Source organism: Gymnogyps californianus, chromosome 4, assembly GCF_018139145.2.
Source record: "Gymnogyps californianus isolate 813 chromosome 4, ASM1813914v2, whole genome shotgun sequence".
Lineage (NCBI taxonomy): Eukaryota > Metazoa > Chordata > Aves > Accipitriformes > Cathartidae > Gymnogyps > Gymnogyps californianus.
The window spans coordinates 66,978,962-67,001,141 of record NC_059474.1 but is presented as its reverse complement, the minus strand read 5'-3'; the positions used below and the strand labels follow the sequence as shown (position 1 = coordinate 67,001,141).

The window sequence follows — 22,180 nt, the reverse complement described above, 5'->3', positions numbered from 1 at the left end:
CAGTAAAAGAAAGCATATTGCAGGTACGCAAACTTGTACGCAGTATGTTTTCGTGCATACAGCTGCGGAATGAGCTGGCTTCATAGAGTTACTTCTAAATTTTCATTTCAACCATCAGCCATTATAAAAAAATTGAAATTTTTTAATACAAGCAACACAAATAATAAAATCCTAATACCTGTATGCACCAATCTACCTTGGTAACTTCAGAACTGCAGAGGTTTCACATGAAATCCAGCTATAGTCAAGTGGGATGGGCTTTAACCCAACAGCCTGAACTCAGGTCAGTCATAAGCAGTATTTGCAACTCAGGCGCTTTTGCCAGGAAAAGTCAAATGAGAAAACAAACATGCAGAAACAGAACTAGAATATAGGGAAATATTATACAGTTTTGTGACCTCTTTCTTCAATTCCTGTTATAAACAAGCTTCTCCCATAAAAACAATACTTTGGAAAATGAAATTATATTTGAGAGAATATTCAAGACTACTGCCAAAAGACTGTCAAGTACATCCGGGCTACAAATGACAATATGTTGGATCAAAAGTTAACACCCATTTAGCAATCAGATGCTATTTCATCCTTAATGAAGGCCTGAAAAGAAGAGTTCACTTTATTCTAGATGCAGGTATCAAAACAGATCTCACAAAGCAACATAGGCACATCATCTAAGGATCTTTTTCACATTAAGAATCCTATTAGAAGGAAAACACTAAAAGGTAATTGAATTTCCCTCAGTTATCTTCATCTCTGTCAGCTCCTGCTACAATAACTTACTCTCCAGAGCAGAGATAACTCAATTCTGTCCAGCAAGCATATGTTATGAATCTCCAAAGCAAACTTGTCTAAATCATTCTGGTCTTCTATCAAGGTTGGCTGTGGATATGAACTCTGACAGAAAGCAAACAAATTTATTTTTATCTTTTCAATAATTCACTTCCCTGTGCCTTGATGGAAGAATCTAAAGACATAAATGTTTCCACTAATTCTGAAATTATAAAGACTGGTTGAAAATATTTTATCTGGAAGTTAATGCTATTATAAACTGCTTGATTCACCATTCTGTTTTAGCGAAAAGAAAGAAGTGTGTTACAGCAGTTTCAGGTTCCTGTAGGTATACAAAAACTAAAACTATCATCTCATGCTGTAATTGACATTTTTTTCAGAACGGTTTTGACATTTATATTTTCACCTTCAATGGAAATGTTAACTGGACAAATAACAACAACAGAAGTGTACTCTAACCTTTTATTTCATCAAAGCTCTTAAAACATCAGTAAGCACAAATTCTCCACTCATGTAAGCAAACTACTTTGATTTTAAAAGTCACATTTTAGGAAGGTATAATGACTTATCTAGACCAACATCACAAAAGAAAAGCAAAACATAAAGCAGCCAAAGGAAGGGTAAATGACAAGAATCAGAAAAGCTACTTCCGGAAGGAGAGGAGAGAAAATACTAGATAAGGTTCTGGTCAAACTAACATTAACCATACAATTCCTGTCAGCTTGTCATCATTTCAGGCTGTTCAACATATAGGTTAAAAAAAAAGTCTGAAGAATGACTGAATAATGAAGTGACAAAGTCTATTGCTGATACTAAGCTATTCAGAGTTGTATAATCATGAAGAAGGTGTGAGGAACTGGAGGGGGAGCTTGGAAGACCGAGTCATCGTGGTAATAAAACAGCACAGGAACTTCAGTGTAGATAAAAAATGTAGCAAAGAATCTAATTTTAGATATAAAATGATGGACTCTGAGTTCACCTTTATCTTCACTCCTTTTTGCCATAATGAGATGGTATTATCAATGACAGTTCTATGAAACCATCAGCTTGGTACAGGATAATCAACAAGCACGCAGGAATCAAGTACAGAATTAAGAACCACTGCGAAGAGAACAACACAGAAAACATTGTGTATTTATAAATTCCTGGTGTGTCCACATCTGGAATGCTGGGTGCAGTTTTGGGTCTTCCATCAGGAAATATGATAGAACTGAGAAGCATTTTGGATGGATTCAGAATTGGAATCACTGCCACAGAAGAAATAACTATGTAACAGTAGGATTTTTTTAAGGTGGGGAAAAAAAGACAACTCAGGAGGGATAGGAGAATTCTGTAAACTTATGTGGTATAAAGGACCCTTTCTAGGGGAGTTTGCATGAATGGGTTCTATAGATTCTTACAACATTAGATGGAGAGAGTCACCAGGAAAAAGCAGGCCAAAGAAATGGAGAGTGCATGCTGAGAAGGTCATGTGTGAAAGTTTCCCAAGAGCTGGTAAACTCTAGGGACTAGTAGTCTTGTTGAACCTGCAAAATATGATCAATTCAGAATACCACAGGTCTGCTGGATCTGTACACCACCACTAGCACACGCTAGTACCAGCAGCAGCTTGTATGACTCAAGACAACATCCAAGAGAGTGACGGCTACTCTATGCAAACAAGGAATGTATATATACCCCCATGAAGCAAAGGACCTTCTGCAGGACTTTCTGAAGCTATTGGAATAAACCCTTCATTACACTTGTTGGAGTATACAGTTGGAATCAGCCTCCCAACTGTAAACTCCAACTGTAAGTGTGTAAGTGATGGCATTGTGTGTAGTTATCAGCTATTAACAGTAACAGCTTTATTCTATTAATTGCAACAGTATAATGAACAGAAGGTGTTCTAAGAAATACTGGTTGTGATCCATGTCTCCCCTCCAGTCTGACTCGCTACCAGGGAAAAGGCATTTTACAACACAAGAATGAAACTAAGATGCCAGTACAATTTGCAGTTAACTCAGTGTAACTCTTAGCAAAAGACTATGTGGATTCAAAGTTTCACTGGGCAAATGGGGGAATAATCCCTTAAGGGGTACTAAGCACATGGCCATCACTTCTGGCAAGCAAGAATCAGAAGTCGCTTCAAATTACAGAAGAGTGGGAGTGTATTCTGGGAAAGCATTAGTACGTTTGCCCTTTTAATAAACTCTTCCTTAAGTATCCACAGTTTGAGATAGGATAATAGGCTTGATAATGGACTTATCCATGTGATTAGTCTTGCTCATCCATGTTGCAGTAGGAATCAATCTTCCAAGAACAGACACAGAGTAGAACTACTAGGATGATCCAGAGTATGCAGATACCACCTTAGAAGAAAAAAAACTAGAAGAATAAAACTCATTTAGCCTAGTGAAATGAAGCGAGATGTGATAAACAGATTTAAAAAAGTAAAAATAAGAAAAACTAAAGAAAAAAGACCAGTGAAGCCAAAAGATAATAATCACATAATAACAAATAAATATACGCTGAATACAAGTAAAAATAAATTAGAAAAAGTTTTAAACTGAGCAGAATATTTAAGTCCAACCTACCAGTTAGAATAGGGAGAAAACACACCTTCAGGTATTCAGACCCTGAAGATCTTCTGTGACCCTGTCAGCACCAATATCAGAATTACTTTAATATAATGTTTTTCTCATTTAGATCAAACCAACTTACAATAAAGCACATAGGAGAGATGTGTACTGTCACCACTGTTTTTTCTTCAAAGCTGAACAACTCCTAACACTGTTGTTAAAAAGGTACATAAGTAATGCACGTTATCTTTGGACAGGAATTTTAGAAGAAAATCTCCAATCAAGCACAATAGGATATTTGCTTTGTTAATGCTAGAAATTTACACTCTATGTACACTGCATTACTTCAGTCAAGAGTATTTTAGAATCATTGCCTGGCATGAGCTACCATAAAAGTCTGTACATGAATAATAAACAAGGTAAACACTACTGATTTATTTTTCATGAATAGGTGAGAACAACAACATTTCTGATGGGAACATCTAATTTGAAGCAAGAAATTTCTTAGCTAGCTAGCTTAGTTTTCATATTATGAGCATAAAAAGATGCAGCAAAACATGGAAAATGTTTTTATAGACAACACAAAAACTGTATAAAAAGATACAATATTAGGGGTTCAAAGGAAACACATTCCATTCATCAAAAGACTTTTTAAAAGACCAAAAAAAGCTGGAACAGTTAAGCTGCAGAGAAAGAAGGCTGTAAGAAAATGGCATTCTTCTAGAAGTCTGTTCAAAGAAGGAAAACAGAAAAATATGTCAACTATGGCACGTTAGTTTTAAAAACAGAATGAAGCAGGCCAAAAGAGTTTGAGGAACACTTGCATAAAGGCATAAAAGGCAGTAATAAATTATTTTTCAAACAAATCAGGAGCAGTAAGCCCATTAAGGTATCTCTGTAGAGCTAATAGAAGATCAAAGGATAAAAAGAGCTCTTGGAACACAAGACCACCACAGAGAATTGCTAGCAGAGAAGTTATAAAAGAAAACTGACAAGTGACCAACCACTAGGACCAGACGGTATTCACTCAGGTGATCTAGAAGAACTCGGGGATGAACACAGCTGAGCCATTAGCTATAGTGTTCTTGTTCAAACTGCCTCAGTGCCAGAAGAATGAAATATGCCAAATGGGCTCTGGAGGACAGCAGGGAACTACATTGCAATAAGTCTGAAATTTATAAAAGGCAAATTGGTAGCTGTGTTTAAAGCAAAAAGCAAACAATGGAATAAACACACTGGCAAGAGTCATCATTGCTTTTGTAAAGGGAAGTCATGCTTCATTAGATTTCTTTCAACAAGCCACTGGAGACACAGACAAGAAAGATCCAGTTCATAAAGTCCACTGTTTGAATGCCAAAAAGATATTTAAAGAAAGGCAGGATGCAGTAGCAACATCCTTATGTTGATAAAAATTGATTAAAACAAAGGAAACAGGTTTAAAAAAAGAATAGCTAGTCTTCAAAGTGGAGGGAAATCACCAATTGAATCCCACTGTGTTATTACATGTTTTTAGAAATGACTGGAGAGTTGAAGAGGTGTCAAATTTTGCTGATAGCTCTAAGTAATTCAAGGTAGTAAACACAACAATCAAACATGAAAAATGCTAATACAGTGACTGGGAGATAAAACAATAGGTAAAATTCATACAGAGAACTGCAAATCTTCGTCCAACTTGTGATCCCTGCCACCTCGGTAGAACCAAGGAAGCACCCCTATATAATTGCACTGTTCTTATGCTTGTCTCTAGGCATGTACTATTCAACTCTGTTAGAAACAGAATACTGAGTTTGATGGACTTTTGGTCTAACCCAGTACAGATGCTCTTGAGTCTCAGCAAACTATTAATCTGTGAAACAAAAGAAGGACATTATTAATGTAAATGAATAAAAGAAGGCATGGAATTTCCAAGTGGATTGTGTTAACATCCTAAATGATTTTGGATTTTGAATGCTCTAAACAAAGTTGAAGTTATTCAAATTTACTGTCAAATTGTTTCCTATTCCAGAAAACTGGAAGAACCCATGGCTCTCTAAGACCCTAATAACTAAGGGATGTTCATCTGAGTATTTGAGCAATTCCCATCATAAGTCAGTATTCACAAAGAATTATCTGCAATAAGTGAAACATACCTATATAAATCCTGCACATATTAATGTAAGACTAGACATTCATATTTCTGTACTTGTTTTCCTAACCCATGACCACTTAGAAGTAACTCATTAAGTCATTGCTGTGGAAGAGATATTCCACAGTATAGATTATTATATTTTACTCACTTCTTACTGTGTATAATTTTACTTTAAGAGTTATTCTTTCAAAGAAGTAACAAGTTTGAAACTTAGAATTTGTAATTAAAAAGAAAAAAAAACCAAACAGAAACCAATCCTAATACAGTGCTGTTTAGACATAACCTTATTTATGTTGATGAATCTTGTAAGCATGCACTAATTGTTATTCTGGATTTTGTGTGGTACTTAGCTAGCTAGTGAGCTAAATAATTTCAAGCTGCTTCAGAAACAATGTTATTATATCTTTGATAGCTCTTAGACATATTTCTGTAATATATTTTGATTTAAAATTGAGATATAACAAAAAAAGATCTCAGCATTCCAGTGCAAGTTTTCATTCCTTCTCCTCCCATTGCTTATTAAAGCATAGTGAAAAAGAAACCACAATTTTTCACTCCTCCTTTCATAATCAGGCGATATTTTATCCCAACACTTCCCAGAGCACAGGGAAAATGTTATAAAGTTCAAACAGAAAATGAACTTCTCATTTTAGTGTCCTTTGACTCACATAAGACAATGAATCCTAAAAATTGCCACCTCAGGAATACAAGAAATTTAATTTTCCAGTTTGGGACTTGTCAACATATTGCAGCAGAAAACTGGTTAATCCTCCAATGGAAAAAAAAAATATTCTTCCATGCTCAGCACTCTGTTGAAGAGTTTATAATACCTCAAAAAAAAAAAATAGTGTTTAGAAATGAAAGTCAAAATTTTTCTTCCTTCTACCGACAGATGGTGCCATAATGCCTAACCTGCCCAACGCAAAGGGCAGCCTTTATTTAAAAATCTAAATTTGAGAAAGTGTTAAGCCCATTCATAACAAAATGTGTAAAGCCTTATTTTTCTGTGAGGGTACATCTAACTTCCTTTGTGTTGCCACATTACCTTTTTACAACCTCATAGACTATGACTTTTGGTTACATTACTACAGGATGCCTACAACTTGCGCTGCCCATTATCTTCATACGTTCTGTAAAGATTCATTGCTGATAACCCACACTACTAGACAGAATAACCATTGAAAGCATTCCAAAATCTTTTGTTCTAATAAATAGGGTCATTGCCATTAAGCGTTTTGAATAACACTTCATATAAAAGGATGTTGTAAGAGCCACAGAAAGATTATTTGATGCATGAGTTCTATAACAAAGCAGCTTTTATTAAAAACACTGGACAATTATATGGAGAATAGGGACCCAGTCAAAGATTAAAACTTTCTTTCCTGCAGTAACTGTTCATTACATATAGAAGTAACAATCATCTACAGAAACTACAAAGTCATTAAATACCTTTTCATAATTCTTTCAAGGGCTCTCAAACATTCTCTTTGACTTGGGTATTCTGCCGCAATTTATTTGCAGTACTTTTTAGTTGCTTCCTCTGATACAAATAACATCATCTAACATTTAATGCCTAGTACACCAAAGGGGAAAAGGTGCAGAATACACAAGATTATCAATCAACAGAACCACTGAATTTTGTTTTCTGCCAAGGAAACAAAAAGCAAATAGCTACATTGAAGTCACGATTGGAACGCTTGCCTAGCCTTGCATCTTATCTCTGTCAAGGCAATACTTGTATTAACATTAAGATTTGTTTCTCAGCATGAGCCATGAAGTAAAACATTCAGTTTATTACACACAGCCTATAAATTGATACTGAATAAGAATTAAAACTGTGAGGAAGTCCAAGTCTTCCGCATGAAAAAACATAACTGAACAGAAAAGGGCAACAAATTTTACAGCAGCTGGAAATGCTAGATTTAATTATTGAAGAGAAATCATGCAGAGAAGTTAGCTGCCTAGTATGATTTATAACAAATGCAAAGGGAAAGTAATGTGAAATTCTCAGTTAATCAACAGAAATGGCCAATAACAAGAATGCCAGCACTTTATATTTCTATGGATGACGATAATTCAAAAAAATAAGACCAAAAATTCAAGGGAATGACACCACACAATCTTTAAAAGATGACATTTTGAGGAGGCAGGTTAGTTTGTAAATTACAGCAGCAGTTACATTTTACTGAAAAAATTACTGAAGTCTCTGTTTTCCTCACAGACTCAGAATGAAGAATCCTTGTCCATCTGTTCTACAAAGTTTTCTGAAAATTACTGTGTTGCACTGTCCATTGCTCCTCTACACAGACTCATGATGTGCAACATTATGAATGGTTCTGTATAGTACCTTTTTCCCCATTCTCCTATTCCTTCACGTGAATCTTCCAGGCAAAAAAACCCCCATGTTGCTGGAAGAATATTCATCAAAAATACTTTACACAAGCATGAGATATGGTATCACAGATTTTGGTCAAAATCCAGTAGTGCCATCCGATAGCAAACTAAACCTTCACTAAAAGGATGAAACACTGTGATGCTTGAACAGTCCAGGCCTAAACACTTGCAGGTTTACATATTTAGAATTCTATAAATATGTATATTCACACACAAATACATGAAGAGATTTATATAAGACAGGAGGCATATCCAAGGCAATGGGCACTCCTGTCATAAATTATAAAATAAAGTCAATTAGAGTACAAAATTCCCTCCCCCTCCTCACACCAAATCCAATTATTCTCGTAGGCCTGACTCCACAGCAGTCTGCACACATAATCTAAGACACAGTGCAAATCACCACTTTTTTCAAGGTCATTTCTAGAAAGCAGTCTAGGTGGTAGTATGAAACTAGTTGTTGGAATTCAGGCATAAAGAGGTTCCTCTTCAGGATTTTCAGCTGTACCAAACACTCAGGGTGAGATTTTGAAAAATGCCTAAGAGACTTGTGCATATAAATCCCAGGGACACTGGGCAAAATTTAAGGTTATAAGGGTTATAAGTTATGTTAGGAATGCTCACATTTCAACATTCACTGTAAAAACATGTGCTTCACTGCCACCTCACTAGAGAAATGAGTGGAATATTGCTTCATCAGGCTTCTTTGAGGCTTAATCACATTGTAAAATGGGTAAGTATGTCTCGGGTCTCCCTGTGACCTCCTCATATGTCTACATTCATAGATGTAACTACTTATAGAGGCAGCAGGGAAAACATAGGTGAATAAAGGATCAGGAAAAAAAAAGAAATAAAAAGGTTGACCTTTATATTCAGCCATAGAAAAACCTCTCACAACCAATCCTTCACCTCCAAAGCAATTTTTTTCTGTCTTTTTTACAATACGAGCTTAGAAGAAAGACAGCATAACTGGTTTGTTCATAATTTGTTATGTTACTTATATTATCTCCTATTAAAAAAGGAGTGGTCAGGCACCAAAGAGGAAGACCTTTTTGTCTTTGTCCAGGCTGCTGAGTTGTAAAGCAGAGCCCTCTAGAGAGGGTGGGAGATTGCATCTTCCATGGGGGAAGCTGAGCACCTGCAGTTTGAAGAAGCTTCTGGAGTGCAGGACTACAGAGGCAAAGGAGGGGTCTGCAATGCAAATGGAGATAGAGATTCCTGACAAAAAGAAAGAAACAGAAAAATAGCCATGCCAAGATGACAGATGCCCTTCTTGCCACCAGATACAGAAGAAGTGGATGTGCAGATTTTGCTGCTGTTCAAGTCACTTTATTTGAAGTTTCTAAAAGAGAGATATTTGCCTTGAGAAGACATAGGGAGAAGAGAGAAGATTTCTTTTCAAATCCTTTTAATTTTAATCTCTCTCACCCAGGCACTCAGAGTTTCCTGCATATCTAAAGTTACAGCACAAACTGGAACCGTATGCAAAAAACCCCACCCTTGCTTTAGAGACTCTTTCTGTGCTTTTGGTCATCCTACTTTATGCAAAGGGTATAGACACTTCCCTCTCAATGTTCTGACCAATGCAGGGTCCCGCTACATGGAGACGTAGCAAAGAAAGGTCCAATCAGACCTTATGCGGCAAAGTGAACATGTGCCACATTTGCTGCTGCTCCTCTGTCTCCTCCTAACTGTGAAAGAATTGATAGGTGGACACTTCTCAATGCATTTCTGGAAGGAAAACATCTGTCCCGTACTTGCAATGAATTAAGAACCAAATAGGAGTGGTACCTTCCCCTCTGGACCCTGTGCAACTTTTAAAATGTCACATTACAAATACTTTCTTGCATCACATTTCTAAAGTGCAGTTGTTCAGCACAGCAGTGCCTTTCCTAGTATTACCTATTTTCCTAGGCTTTTCCTTACTCTTACAATGACTATCCTTACCCCGTTTATAACCAAATACTGTACAACAATATGTAACTACAGAACTTCGTTATGAAGCTTGTTTAATCTTTTTGTTGCACACAGGATCTGCTCACTTTCTTCAACTATCACAGCACGGAAATTCCTTGTCTTAGGACATTATTGGTGCAAAATATTTACATCAAATTTTAAAAGGAATTGGAAAAATTCACAGCAAAAAAATCACAACACTATTTATTGAAGACATTTATTTATTGAAGACATTACCTCTGATTAGGGAAGTCTCCAAGTTGCAGATCTCTATATGATAAGACAGAATTTATGAAAGTATAGACTATCTGCTTCCTTGTACAATTGCTCTTTTCTGGACATATGCCATGGCAGATGGGATATTGCATTCAATGGACTGACCAAGCAGATTCATGACTGAAAGAACACCATCTTCATTCCAACTCATTTCTGAAGAATAGATTGAAGATGAAGCAGCAAATCAAGGAAACGGGTACATGCAGGTGACCAAACCACACTAGTCAGGCTAGCCAAAACAATCTTTAGCTTAGGGCTCATCATCTGCTACTCTGCTTCCTTACAGGTCCTGAAGTTGGAGAAATGAACCAGATCAAAGGTTGTATCAATTGTTTTGAAAGTCCTTTTTGTCTTATTTGCAAGTCCTTCTTGTCACATGCCTGTAAGTGTTTCATGACATGAGTGTTAGGACCAAAACACAGGCATCAACATTGACACCCATTCATAAAATGAGAACATACCTACTGTGCTGATTTTGGCTGGGATAGAGTTAATTTTCTTCATAGGAGCTAGTATGGGGCTGTGTTTTCGATCTGTGCTGGAAACAGTGCTGATAATACAGAGAAGTTTTCATTATTGCTGAGCAGTGCTTACACAGAGTCAAGGCCTTTCCTGCTTCTCACACCACGCCACCAGTGAGTAGGCTGGGGGTGCACAAGAAGTTGGGAGGGGACACAGCTGGGACAGCTGACCCCAACTGATCAAAGGGATATTCCACACCATATGACGTCATGCTCAGCATATAAAGCTGGGGGAAGAAGGAGGAGGCGGGGACATTCAGAGTGATGGCATTTGTCTTCCCAAGTAACCGTTACACGTGATGGAGCCCTGCTTTCCTGGAGATGGCTGAACAGCTGCCTGCCCATGGGAAACAGTGAATGAATTCCTTCTTTTGGTTTGCTTGCATGCGTGTTTTTTGCTTTGCCTATTAAACTGTCTTTATCTCAACCCACGAGTTTTCTCGCTTTTACTCTTCCGATTCTCTCCCCCATCCCACCGTGGAGGAGTGAGTGAGCAGCTGTGTGGTGCTTAGTTGCCGGCTGGGGTTAAACCACAACACCTACCAATTGCAATACACAGCATGTCAGCAGCCCAACACAGCACAGATCCATTCCCATTAAGCGATGGAATGGCTCCAGTCTAGTCAAGTGACAGATCCATTTCTGGGCACGACAGAAGAATGGCAAGTTTTCTGTAGCCTGGAGCACCACTTTAAAAGGCTACAAGGAACACCATGGCTAAAAAGTACCATTGTGCTGAAACAAGTCAAGCACGCTTGACAGGACATGTGAAAACCAGACCGTACCATGGATGGCTGGAACACGGTACACAGGAATTTCTGATTGTTGATGTGATACCTGCAGATTCAAATGGATGTGACTAACGGTTCCCCCTTCCACAAAAGAAATATAATGCTGACTGAAGTCCTCCACAGACATCAGTAACGCTAACTTCATGAGACACCAGGTTTGTTATTTAAGCATTTGGTAGAATCCAATAGTTGTATAACCTCAATTTGCACACCTGCAGAAGTGATGCTAGATCTAAGTTTTTCCAACACAGTAACAAAACTAAACTTGATAAACAGACTGCTCCTATTTTAGTACACTAGTTTCTATTTAAGTTCAACCTGATGAGTTAAACCCCTTGAGCCATCATACTGAGATAGCACAGATTCAAAAACAGCATCAACTTAAAAGTATCAGCCAACTCTTATCCTAGAGAGCTGTCACAGCAAAACTCAGAGCTATATTAAAAATGTAAGTTGATGCTCAGTGTAAATTTCCTCCAGACATCATAAAAGGTGGCTTGAGACTGAAATAAGGCTAACAGTGAAGTTGTCACTGATCAACTATATCTATTGATAGCCTGTGTTTACATGACAGAACCCTTTACTTCACACAGATTTCCCACATACACGCACACCTCTGTGAATAGTTTGCATCTGAAGAAAAAAAGTGGGCTATTCATCTAATCAATAATGCCATGTCATGCATGGAGCTTCTGCATAAATCCAGAGCAAAAGATGTCAAGCACGTCCCACTCCAATGATTATCAGGCAACGAAGTAAAAAGATGCACTTTTCATCTCCACAGGACTGTCGCCAAACCCTTGATGTAATAAATGAAACATGCCTGCTATTTCACCATTGCAAAATGGTACTGTAGATATCTTACAACGTCTCTGTTTGCAGGAGGGGGTAACTAGCTCTAGATGAAGTGCAGATATGTTATTAAACAACGCACAGCTTGAATCCTGGGGCCAACACAGATGACCTTTAGAACATAAGCACTGTCTAAGACAAATATGCTTTCATCTTTGGGGAGTATTTTTTCAAGTAAAGATTTAAGAGAAAAACAGTTTAGAAATACGTTAAGCACAAATGTGCCTTCAATCTCTTAATGCTTCATTTTAAAAACAAAACCACAAGTAGTATCACATGTCAGAAGAAAGACTAAGTACTCTTTAAGCAGAATATTAGTGAATTCAGTGAGATTTAGCTTCGTTTTCATTTAAACAACCCAATAATTAAAGTACAGAGAAAGGAGATACGTGATGTAACTGAGATCCAAAATTGGAGGTATGACTAAAGTGATTCAGAAAAAAGGCTTGTATTTTTATTACAAGTCTATAAAAACAAAGACCATTATTTCACTTTAGAATCCCTTAAGCGGGATGAAAATACAAAAACATAACAAAACCACACTGAGGCATGTAAAACATAAGGAAAATGGTTTTAGAGATGGATTAAGTGGAATAGCAAATGATATAAAAAGAAAAAAGTAATTTCTTGTTTTGCACTTAACAGGCTGTTATCATTTATCTTCACTAAGGTGTTTTTTTCAGAGTTATATCTTGACTGTGACTCTAAGCAGCTTTAACATATACAGTGATATTTGCTTCATGGAAAAGAGCAGCATTGGTATGATAAAATTCCTTCCCCCACAAACTATGGTTTGCAGATTCTGACAAGTTCTGAGCTGCTCTGCACAGCCTGTTTTTCCATCAAAGTTGGTGGCAAACCATCAAAACACCCTATGACTGCAAAGCACTTTTCAGGATGGAACTTCCTGTGCCTGAAAAGCCCGTATCACACATTGGTCGTCAAACACAGGGGGCTTGTTATGTTTTGGTGTTTTGGGTTTGGTTTTTTTTTTTAAAAGATGTCATTTCTTACCTCAAATTCAGCATGGCGGTTAATATCCTCTGCTCTCTGTCTGCTCAAGATAAATTCTGCTTCATTAGCCACTCTTACCAAATGGTCCTTCATGGTTTGACTCAGTAACCTGAGGACAGAGAATATTTAAGAATTGCCTTGAGGGAATGAAGTCCTAAAATAAAAATCTGTAAATACAGTATATATACAAATATTTTGAGCTCTGTTCCACAACTGACGTTATTGTGTTAAGAAAATGGTATAAATAAGGTTGAAGGGTAATTTTCTGGCAACTAGTAAAATTGTATTTCAATAGTAAACCAAACTAAGTATTAAACAAAATGTAAACACTCTGGACAGTCATTTGTTTTACCTGAAATATAGATATGTAAGAAAATCTTTCACATACACACAACACAATATAAAGAAAAGTAAGCAGTTTATGCATATAAACATCCACAGTGAAAGCCTTAATGTAACTGATGTAAAGTCTAAATAAAAAATTGTGAATTGCACTGCAGTATAGTTTTTTCTCCAAATGTAAAATTGGAATTTTATGGTAAGTATACATTTAAGTAATACTTTCAGGATTATAAAACATCCTCAGTCTCACAAATGAAATGCTAAGATATACATTGTTCCAGGTTATGTACAGAATAAAGCTGTAATTCAATCTGAGATTTCTGAGGCCTTCATAAACCCCGAGTTTATGAATGGCAGCAGAGCTGACAGATTGAATTACAACCCAATTATTCTGTGCATTCACATATTGTTACTAAAAACATTTCCTTTTTAATTAGTTACAGTGGGATTCATAAAGTTAAAACTGGATACACAGGAGCTACACTGTTTTAGAAGGTGCACGTTTCCATAGGATCACTGAAAGATACATCAGGCAAATCCATGCTCTACTGGTTAGTTTTTCAAAATACCTGTTATTAAAGCTTTTTTTTTTTAAGGTTTGCAGTTGCTAATGTACAAAAGAGTAGCAGAACATAAAATCACTTGTTTGCCTTGCACATATAAGCTAAAGTACATTTCAACAAGTTCAGTCTACTGAGAGCCTTTCTTTACAACCACAGGATTTATTATGCAAGATGCCTTCTAATGTATACAATGTTAATTTTATCCCCTAGAACTTCTTTATCTGAACTAAGGCTCCACCTGTCTCTATCTGTATGTTTGACAGTATGATCATCAATGCTCTGCTGTCTCTTTTCCTATGCTATTCACAATTCCATACTTGCAGTAGGCTTGCAGGTCACAAGCCTACTCCAATGAGAAGAAATCCAGAGGCAGAACAACACCTGAAGCTCCACTTTGTCCATTGCCTCTCTCACTACAAGGCTAGGAAAACTGCAGCACAACAGCTAAATGAGGCCATGTGATCATGAACCAGTTAAGTCAGTGGATTACTGTCTCCCCATGGATGAAGTCTTGAAAAAAGAAATATGCACAATTCATTATTTGAAGCATGACTTCACCTTCTTTTTAACAAGGCTTGTACAGCAGCCACTGTTTTAGAACCACTTCATAATTTTTTTCATTTTTTTCTATTTTTAGTCACTTTTAGAATGGAAGTAGCTGTTGATCAACAAACATACAATTTGGCCAATTTATCTGCATGCATTAGTGACAAACTTTTACTTTCAAAAACTTGCAGAACCAGCATTGCTGCAATAATGTAACTTCGATTTCATAACTTTTCATGGCTTCAGAAAAATTGGGAAAATTAACTAGTTAAGAAAGCATTGCTTATACACTGAAAAAAGAAACCCCAAACTTCTGTCTCTAATAATTTACAATAATGTTCAGCTAAAAATAAATCCTTACTAATAAACCAGCAACAAGAAACTTTACATAACCAATTTCACAGTCTGGGCAGATTCAAGCATTTGATTCCCCTCTTTCTCCAAGATCCCCAGTAGCACATTCAAATCCATCACATAAGCATTTAAATAAACATTTTTTTATTAAACTAAGAACTATCTAAAAAAATATGGGGATCATAAATACTCATGTATTACGATATCATGTATTACGGTTTACATTTTATATTGGACAGTATCCCATTATTTTCATTGAGTTTGTCAATATCAATACCTTCTGCTAACCTGATCGGACTTTGAAAAATACTAGTTATCCTCTAAAAGGTCCACTTTTAATCTAACACTAGTTCTCCTCTAAAAGTCCCACTTTTTTTCATCTGTTCAAGAAAGCACCCTATATAATAATTGTTTTTAACTATTTACAACATGGATTTCCCTTTTTTCTACTAAACGTAACCAGTAAGCAGCCCAGTACATGACTGACCGTACACTGGCACTTACTATGCATTTGCAGAGATGATGGACGTGTTCCAAACAAAGCAAAGAACTACATTCCCTCACATAGGAACAACATTCTCAAAACAGACTAGAAGTGTACCTAGTAAAAACAAACAGCTTTTGAGTATCAGAAAGAGCTTGGTCTCCTACGGATCAGTTGTCGCTTTTGTCACCCCCACCTCTCCTTACTAATCCCACACACTCTCCTCATTTTCTCTGTGATATTCCACACAGGGCTGGGCCAGCTCGATAAAACTTACACATGATTTTGCAGACAAACTCTAGTTGAATTTGTCATTTCGGCAACCAAAAATTCTTATGGCTAACAACTAAGGAATTGTCCAAGCTTAGCATAAGCACCTACCGGTAACTTCAAGCTGTTTTCAGAAAAAGGTAAAAGCTTCATATTATTAGGTATCAATTATTATACAATTACTTCCCTTCTTGCAAATTGCCAAATTCAGCAACTAAAGGTCTTCAGGAGGTGAGGATAAAAATTATTTACTAATATATATGAAGCCTATATGAAATAATTTACTGGTTTATACCATGACAGCTGTGTTCATTATTTACATTCAAGAACTTCAAATTTTAATCTTTCTTTTCAGTCACCTTTTCCAAACACTGCATATGCTTAGATTAACTTTCTTCTAATAAACAAGTCAAGTTGTATCACTATCTACATTAGTTTGGATTTTCTTTACGAGAACGGTATCCACATATATAGCTTGCCACTCAGATTTCTATTTTGAATGTACCTCTTTGTGTGGAACTTAGCAAACTAAATATATATCTATACATAAATGTAATGATGGCATGATATAACAGAGGACTCTATAGCCATCATTAAAACTCAAAGGCAAATACAAGCTCTCAGCATCTCTATAAATGAACACACCTCTGCTTATATGTCTAAAATGAAGTTTTAATCATCTACTTCTAAACACTAATTTCTGGAACCTTAGCAGCTGCTACTTTTCCATTTGAGGCAAATAAAACGTTGAACAGAAATTTGTTAAGTGTAGCTCGCTTCTTGCAATAGAAACAACTGTTGCCAGCTGAGCAGACCACTGCTGAGGCAAGGACAAGAATCTGACTCTTGCAAAAGTATTAGTTCAACTCCAAACTACATACAACACATTTTGTACATATGTGAGTGGCTATAAACTGTATTAACTAGATCAGGTAACTTTATGAGAGACAAATGCTTTCTTCTAAAGAAAAAAAAAATTATGTTTAGAAAAATTTGATTTTCCTCACTAAGACAGTAAGTACACTTCATGGATTTAAAGGATCATAATGGTCCTTTCTGGCACCTGCTCTGGCCTCCTACACAGAACTGATCATGCATGTTTTCCCCCAAATAATTTCATTTCCTCCATCAAGTCTGTACCTTCTGTTTCAGCTACAGCATAGCTTTCAGAAAGATGCCCCAACTTTTTTTTTTTAAATTTGAAGATATTTTACACCATGTTCCCCTATAAAGAAGTTTTATAATGAGGTAGTGTCAATCAAAAAAACCCAAACAAATAAACCAACCACAACTACTTCTTGTCTGCTTTTATCCTGTTTTTTATTCCAGCAACTAGATCACATCAGTTCTTTTTCTGTTAAATAAAAAGTCTATCCAAAACATCTCTTTATAAATACTTTTTTCACAGCAAAAGGACAGTTTTTCATTTCTTTGACTAAACAAACGGATTAATTGAATTTGTCTTCTTCGAAGTATGCACACCCAAGCTGAAATAAAAACTGAAGTCTAATAATTTCCTTCTTGCCGATGCTTCATTATCTCTGTATGCAGACCCATGGACCATGTTGACCCCATACTACTCACATATCTGTTTATTTTTTTCAGTGTTAGTAAACACCAAAATGTTGTTGAACGTGGTGATTTACACTCCTCCTTCCCTGATAGATTCCCTTCTGGTTTGGCTTTATTTATGACAAGATATTGAATTAAGATTTTTTCTGATCTTCTACACGAGAAGAGTGTGGATGGACATGTTCTCTAGAAGTTAGACCATAACACCTATGGGAGTAAAGACTCTGGATACCAGGCCTACTCTTCTGCTTTCAGTGCATACCAGATTCAAGGTCTCAAACAGACTTTTCTTCCTTTGTCTAAGCACCTTCTTTCCGGACCAAAATATTTAAAAACACGTGATTAACTTTGAAAAGATGAACAGCCTAGTAAAAACAAGCAGGGGGACAGATCCCATGCTGGAAGTTAAATATATACTTGCATACTTTGCTGGGTCAGGAATGAAGTGCTAAACCACTGAGAGAAGGAGTTCCAGCCAAATACATGAGATATTCTGATTTTTATTGTTACACTGGAAGAGAAAGTCATAAGACACAAAGCAAGAAATCTTCTTACTCTGATTTCTGGCTGCTGATTGCTTAGATGATCAAGTAAAAAGTCAAGTTTCTCCTTACAACAAGGAAAAACGAGAAGGTACAAGAAGGAAAAAAAGGAACAGAAAAATATGTGCAAGCAAAGAAAGTAAGAGATGGATAAATTCTGGGTATTACTGATGTCCAACAATTATCAATTTTAGTCAAAATATGGAAAAAGCTTTACAGGCGACATTTACAACAGCTGTTTAGGCATAAACCTCTCTATGTCCTACAGGGAGAGATTGTGTATGTTCCAGACGCTACCACAACAGAGAACTTTGAGATAGCCAAGAAAGGGGGATAAAGGTAAGCTTTCCGACTTGCACTCCTCATAAGCCTAGCATATAAGAGATTCTCTTACTTCAAAAGGAGATACGTTCTACATGGATACACGCTGTCTTTTATGGGATCTGACTGCTAACGTGCTAAGCGTTGGAATTACTGCTGCAATGAAGTTTTACAACTGCTTTGTGGAACACAATACTTTACAGATAGGCTATTCAATCATCAAAAAATACAGAGAAGTCCATATGTCGTAAAGACTGAAGTCGGAACACATTTACCCCCTTAAAATAGGAGAGGGGAAAAAAAAAACAAAACAAAACAAATAAAAATCATGCAGATTCACCAAAATGCTGACTTGGACATGCAGTAGCATAAAACTTAACAGCACTCCGAAAGGACAGCTAGGAGAGGACACACCAATCCAACTTTTTCTATCTAGGACAGCCACTTAGGACATGTCAGAGCCTAGTGAAAACTGATCTGAGGTTGTGTTCACATTCTGAGAGAGACTGCATGGTAGTACAACAGATGATTTCTGAAAATTTTCCATCAGATAGCAATAGTACAATACATGTATACATGTAGAGTGCAGTATAAATACCTTCTTGTTACTCTTGCATTAATTTATTTTTTAAATGCAGATGTTACTAAAAACTTTCTACATAAAAAAAATTTAAGAATTCCCAGGCACTCAGGAGTGTTTTATGGTTTTGCTTTTTCATAGACCCAGCAAATCAATGACATTCTCACAAGCAAAACCTACCTTTGTCACATACATACCCTCCAAAGTTACTAGCATCTCCAATAATAAAAGCTTGCATTAATTTTTAATCATTAAGACACAGCTCTCTCCAAAAAGCTTCTGCTTACTCATTAAGTTGCAGCAAAGATCATATGTTTCCAGTTACACAAAAATGATGCAATTTAAATCCATGCACAGATGATCAAACAAAACTCAGTGAAATAAAAAACTGTTTTTAAAAATGGTTGTGCATGTCACAGTATACCTTAGTGCACACACATGCACAAAAAAAAAATCATGTAGTGTCAAGAACCCCACCTCAAGTCACTTATCCATCTCTGAAACACATCCAGGCTACAATTTCTAATTTTCAGCACATTTAAAATGTTGTTTAAAGTCTAGTCTAATGATCTTCTGTAGTTCAAATTCACACATTAACAAAGCTGCTTCTGCTATGAAACCAAAATAATAACATAAAAACTCAGAAAATAAATCACCAAAAATCCCTTTTACAAAACCTACCACTTAAACAGAACGGGTTCCTAAAAATAAAAAGCAAGGAAATGTGGAAAACACTTTTTTTCTCTTATAAATCAAGACTAAGGTGCAGGTTCTATGTTATCAGAATCTCAGGGCAAGGAGGCTGCAATAAGGGGAGCAGACTGGTAATAATCAATTCTAGTTTGGATGTGACTACATTTATCATTTTTTTCCTGAGCCTTTTTTGGTCAATTATGCACAAAGCATAAGTCTGTCAGTTATCATCCATTTTTTCATTAATAGCTGTATTTTTCTAACTATTTTCCATCATAGTAGTTGCTCCTACGGCAACACATTCTCTAACATTCATTCCTTGAGAGTGACCGCGCTATTGCAAGTGAAAGACAATTGAATGGGGCAGCCTACATCTGTCCCCTATTTTCCGTTAGGAAAGTGTGCAAGTAATTGGCCAACTAGTTTGATTGCCAACTATTTCAATATTAAAAAATATTTGCGTCTATGACCAGTCAAAAGTAATATATACAATTTAAGAAAAGGAACAGCAGGTGACATATGTTGAAATTTTCTTAGTACAGTTCCATCTAAAAAAAAAAAGCTACAGAAATACAGATGATTACAGCATTCCAGATTTTATACTACTGGATGTTATGTATTGGGAGAATAATACCAGTTACATCTGGTTATTTCTGGAGAGGTTTTGGGCTTTTTTTGGTTGGTTGGTGGAATTTTTACTTGCTAAGGATCCTAGATTCGCATGCTGTCTGCCTTCCTCCTCCTTCCAGTAATTTCTGAATTCATTGGATAATTCCAACAAATTTTTTTAATAAGAGGCTAGAGTTTCTCAAAAATATTAATTTTATACAAGTTTTTTATCCAACAGAGGACAAAAACCTTGCAAGCATCCTTAAAAAAAAAGCTGTTTTCAATTGCACTGAAAGCCATAATAGAAAATCCAATATAGGAGTAGAATCCTCTGATATGGCAGGAGAATTTTGATTACATTTCATTCCTCATTAGACAACAGAGAATCTAGCAATGAGAAAAAGCTACAGAAAACCAAACTTCATTAGTTCTGCTTCTCCTGGATACGCTTGTGAATCCTTAAGTTTTGGTTTGTTTGTTTTGGTTAAGGATTCGAAAGGGCAAAGGCAAAGGAGAGGAAATTATACATGTATTCTGCTAGTTTAATGAGGTTATCTTTCAACCAAACTTTATGTGACAGTTTTTTAAAGCAACTGCTGTCTGAACATTCATTTACAGATGTATAAAAAAATATATGTATAGAACACAGCACTTAATTCTTTGGACGACCAAGAAAACCATGCTTGAGAAAATTAAAATTAAGCATCTTCAAGAGTCTCTTCAACTGAAAATCAGAAAGAATAATTGCTGCAGCATGCTTAGGAGACTGATCCCTCAACCCCTGCCATGCCAAACCCATTATCACCCCAAAGGGGATAATAACTGTCATGCCTAGTCTCAAGCTCGAGTACGTTTGTTAGTGCACTGACTGATACAGAAAACAAGGTCTAGCATAAGAGATGTTTCACACTAAAGTGTGCTAATGAATCAAAGAGACAGGAGAGAGTTTTAACCTTCACAGAGCAAAGGAGTTGTTTGCTAACCAGTCAAGTAAAGGAAATAAAAGTCTTACAAAAGAGACATTTGTACACTTTGTAAAACAAAGCTGCTTTTTTTTCAGTTCAGATCATCTCCTGCATAAGGAGGAAACATAATTAGTTTCAGGATGAAAAAAAGGAATCTGTCTGGACACCTTGGAAGTCTCCAAAGGAGAGGACCGGCTATGACAGTGAACCAAATGACACCTAAAGGATGGTTCTGGTGAACAAACTCCCTCATCAGTAAGCTCTCGGATTGAGGCTCCAAAACAGACTCTCCCTAAAGGGAGGACCCAAAGGTGAAAGGCAAGCACAAAGACTGAAATATAGACTGACAGAAGTTCAGCAGGCTAAGGAAAATGTTTCACAATCTATACTTCTGCTGCACAGATGGCTCAGTACATAGAGAAGCAGTGGGTACAGGCACCTTTTTAACAAGGTTTCAAAGAGCATTAATAGTGTTCCCAGACATTACAATAATAGCAAACAATACTTATTCATTTTTATTAAAAACAGATTAACGTTCAATGTAGCAATGTACTGAAATTGACATTTCTTTTCATTCATAGAAAGAGGTTATTTTCCAATACCTGCTCCTTTAGCTTTTTACTTACATTCTGTACACTCCTGTTTTTCTACACAGTGGGGTTTTTTGGTTCGGTTTTTTGTTTTGTTTTGTTTTTTTTCTTTTTACTATGCTTGTAACCTGGCCTTCAAAAGACTTCAGTTGTGTATTTCAGTTTTAGGTAGGTTTACGGTTCTCTATTTTCACATACTAGTCTCATGTTTAGAGATTTTTTTCAGTTCAAGATTCAAAATTTCACTGGGCACAAACAAATCAGTTCTGCTATACATGTGCAGTGGTCCTGATATATCTGGGAAGCCTGGAAGCAACGATATGTGTAACACATTAGTTACTTGTGAACATGATGAAATTCAGATCAACACATTCTGAATGCAGCACACACACTGTAGATCTTATGAGTCCCAGAGGCAAACTTTCTGCACATATTTCTGTCCAGGGAATCCTAGCCAAAACACGGCAAGC

The 22,180-nt window shown here is 36.4% G+C and overlaps 1 protein-coding gene across 1 annotated transcript in view; it reads right to left on the bottom strand.

The window, feature by feature from the left end:
* LRBA (LPS responsive beige-like anchor protein) overlaps positions 1 to 22,180 on the bottom strand; it is a 432,278-nt gene that overhangs the window by 271,553 nt on the left and 138,545 nt on the right. Inside the window, exon 36 of the mRNA XM_050895295.1 lies at positions 13,280 to 13,388. Coding sequence (XP_050751252.1) covers positions 13,280 to 13,388 — 109 coding nt within the window. The remainder of the gene's footprint in view (positions 1 to 13,279; positions 13,389 to 22,180) is intronic.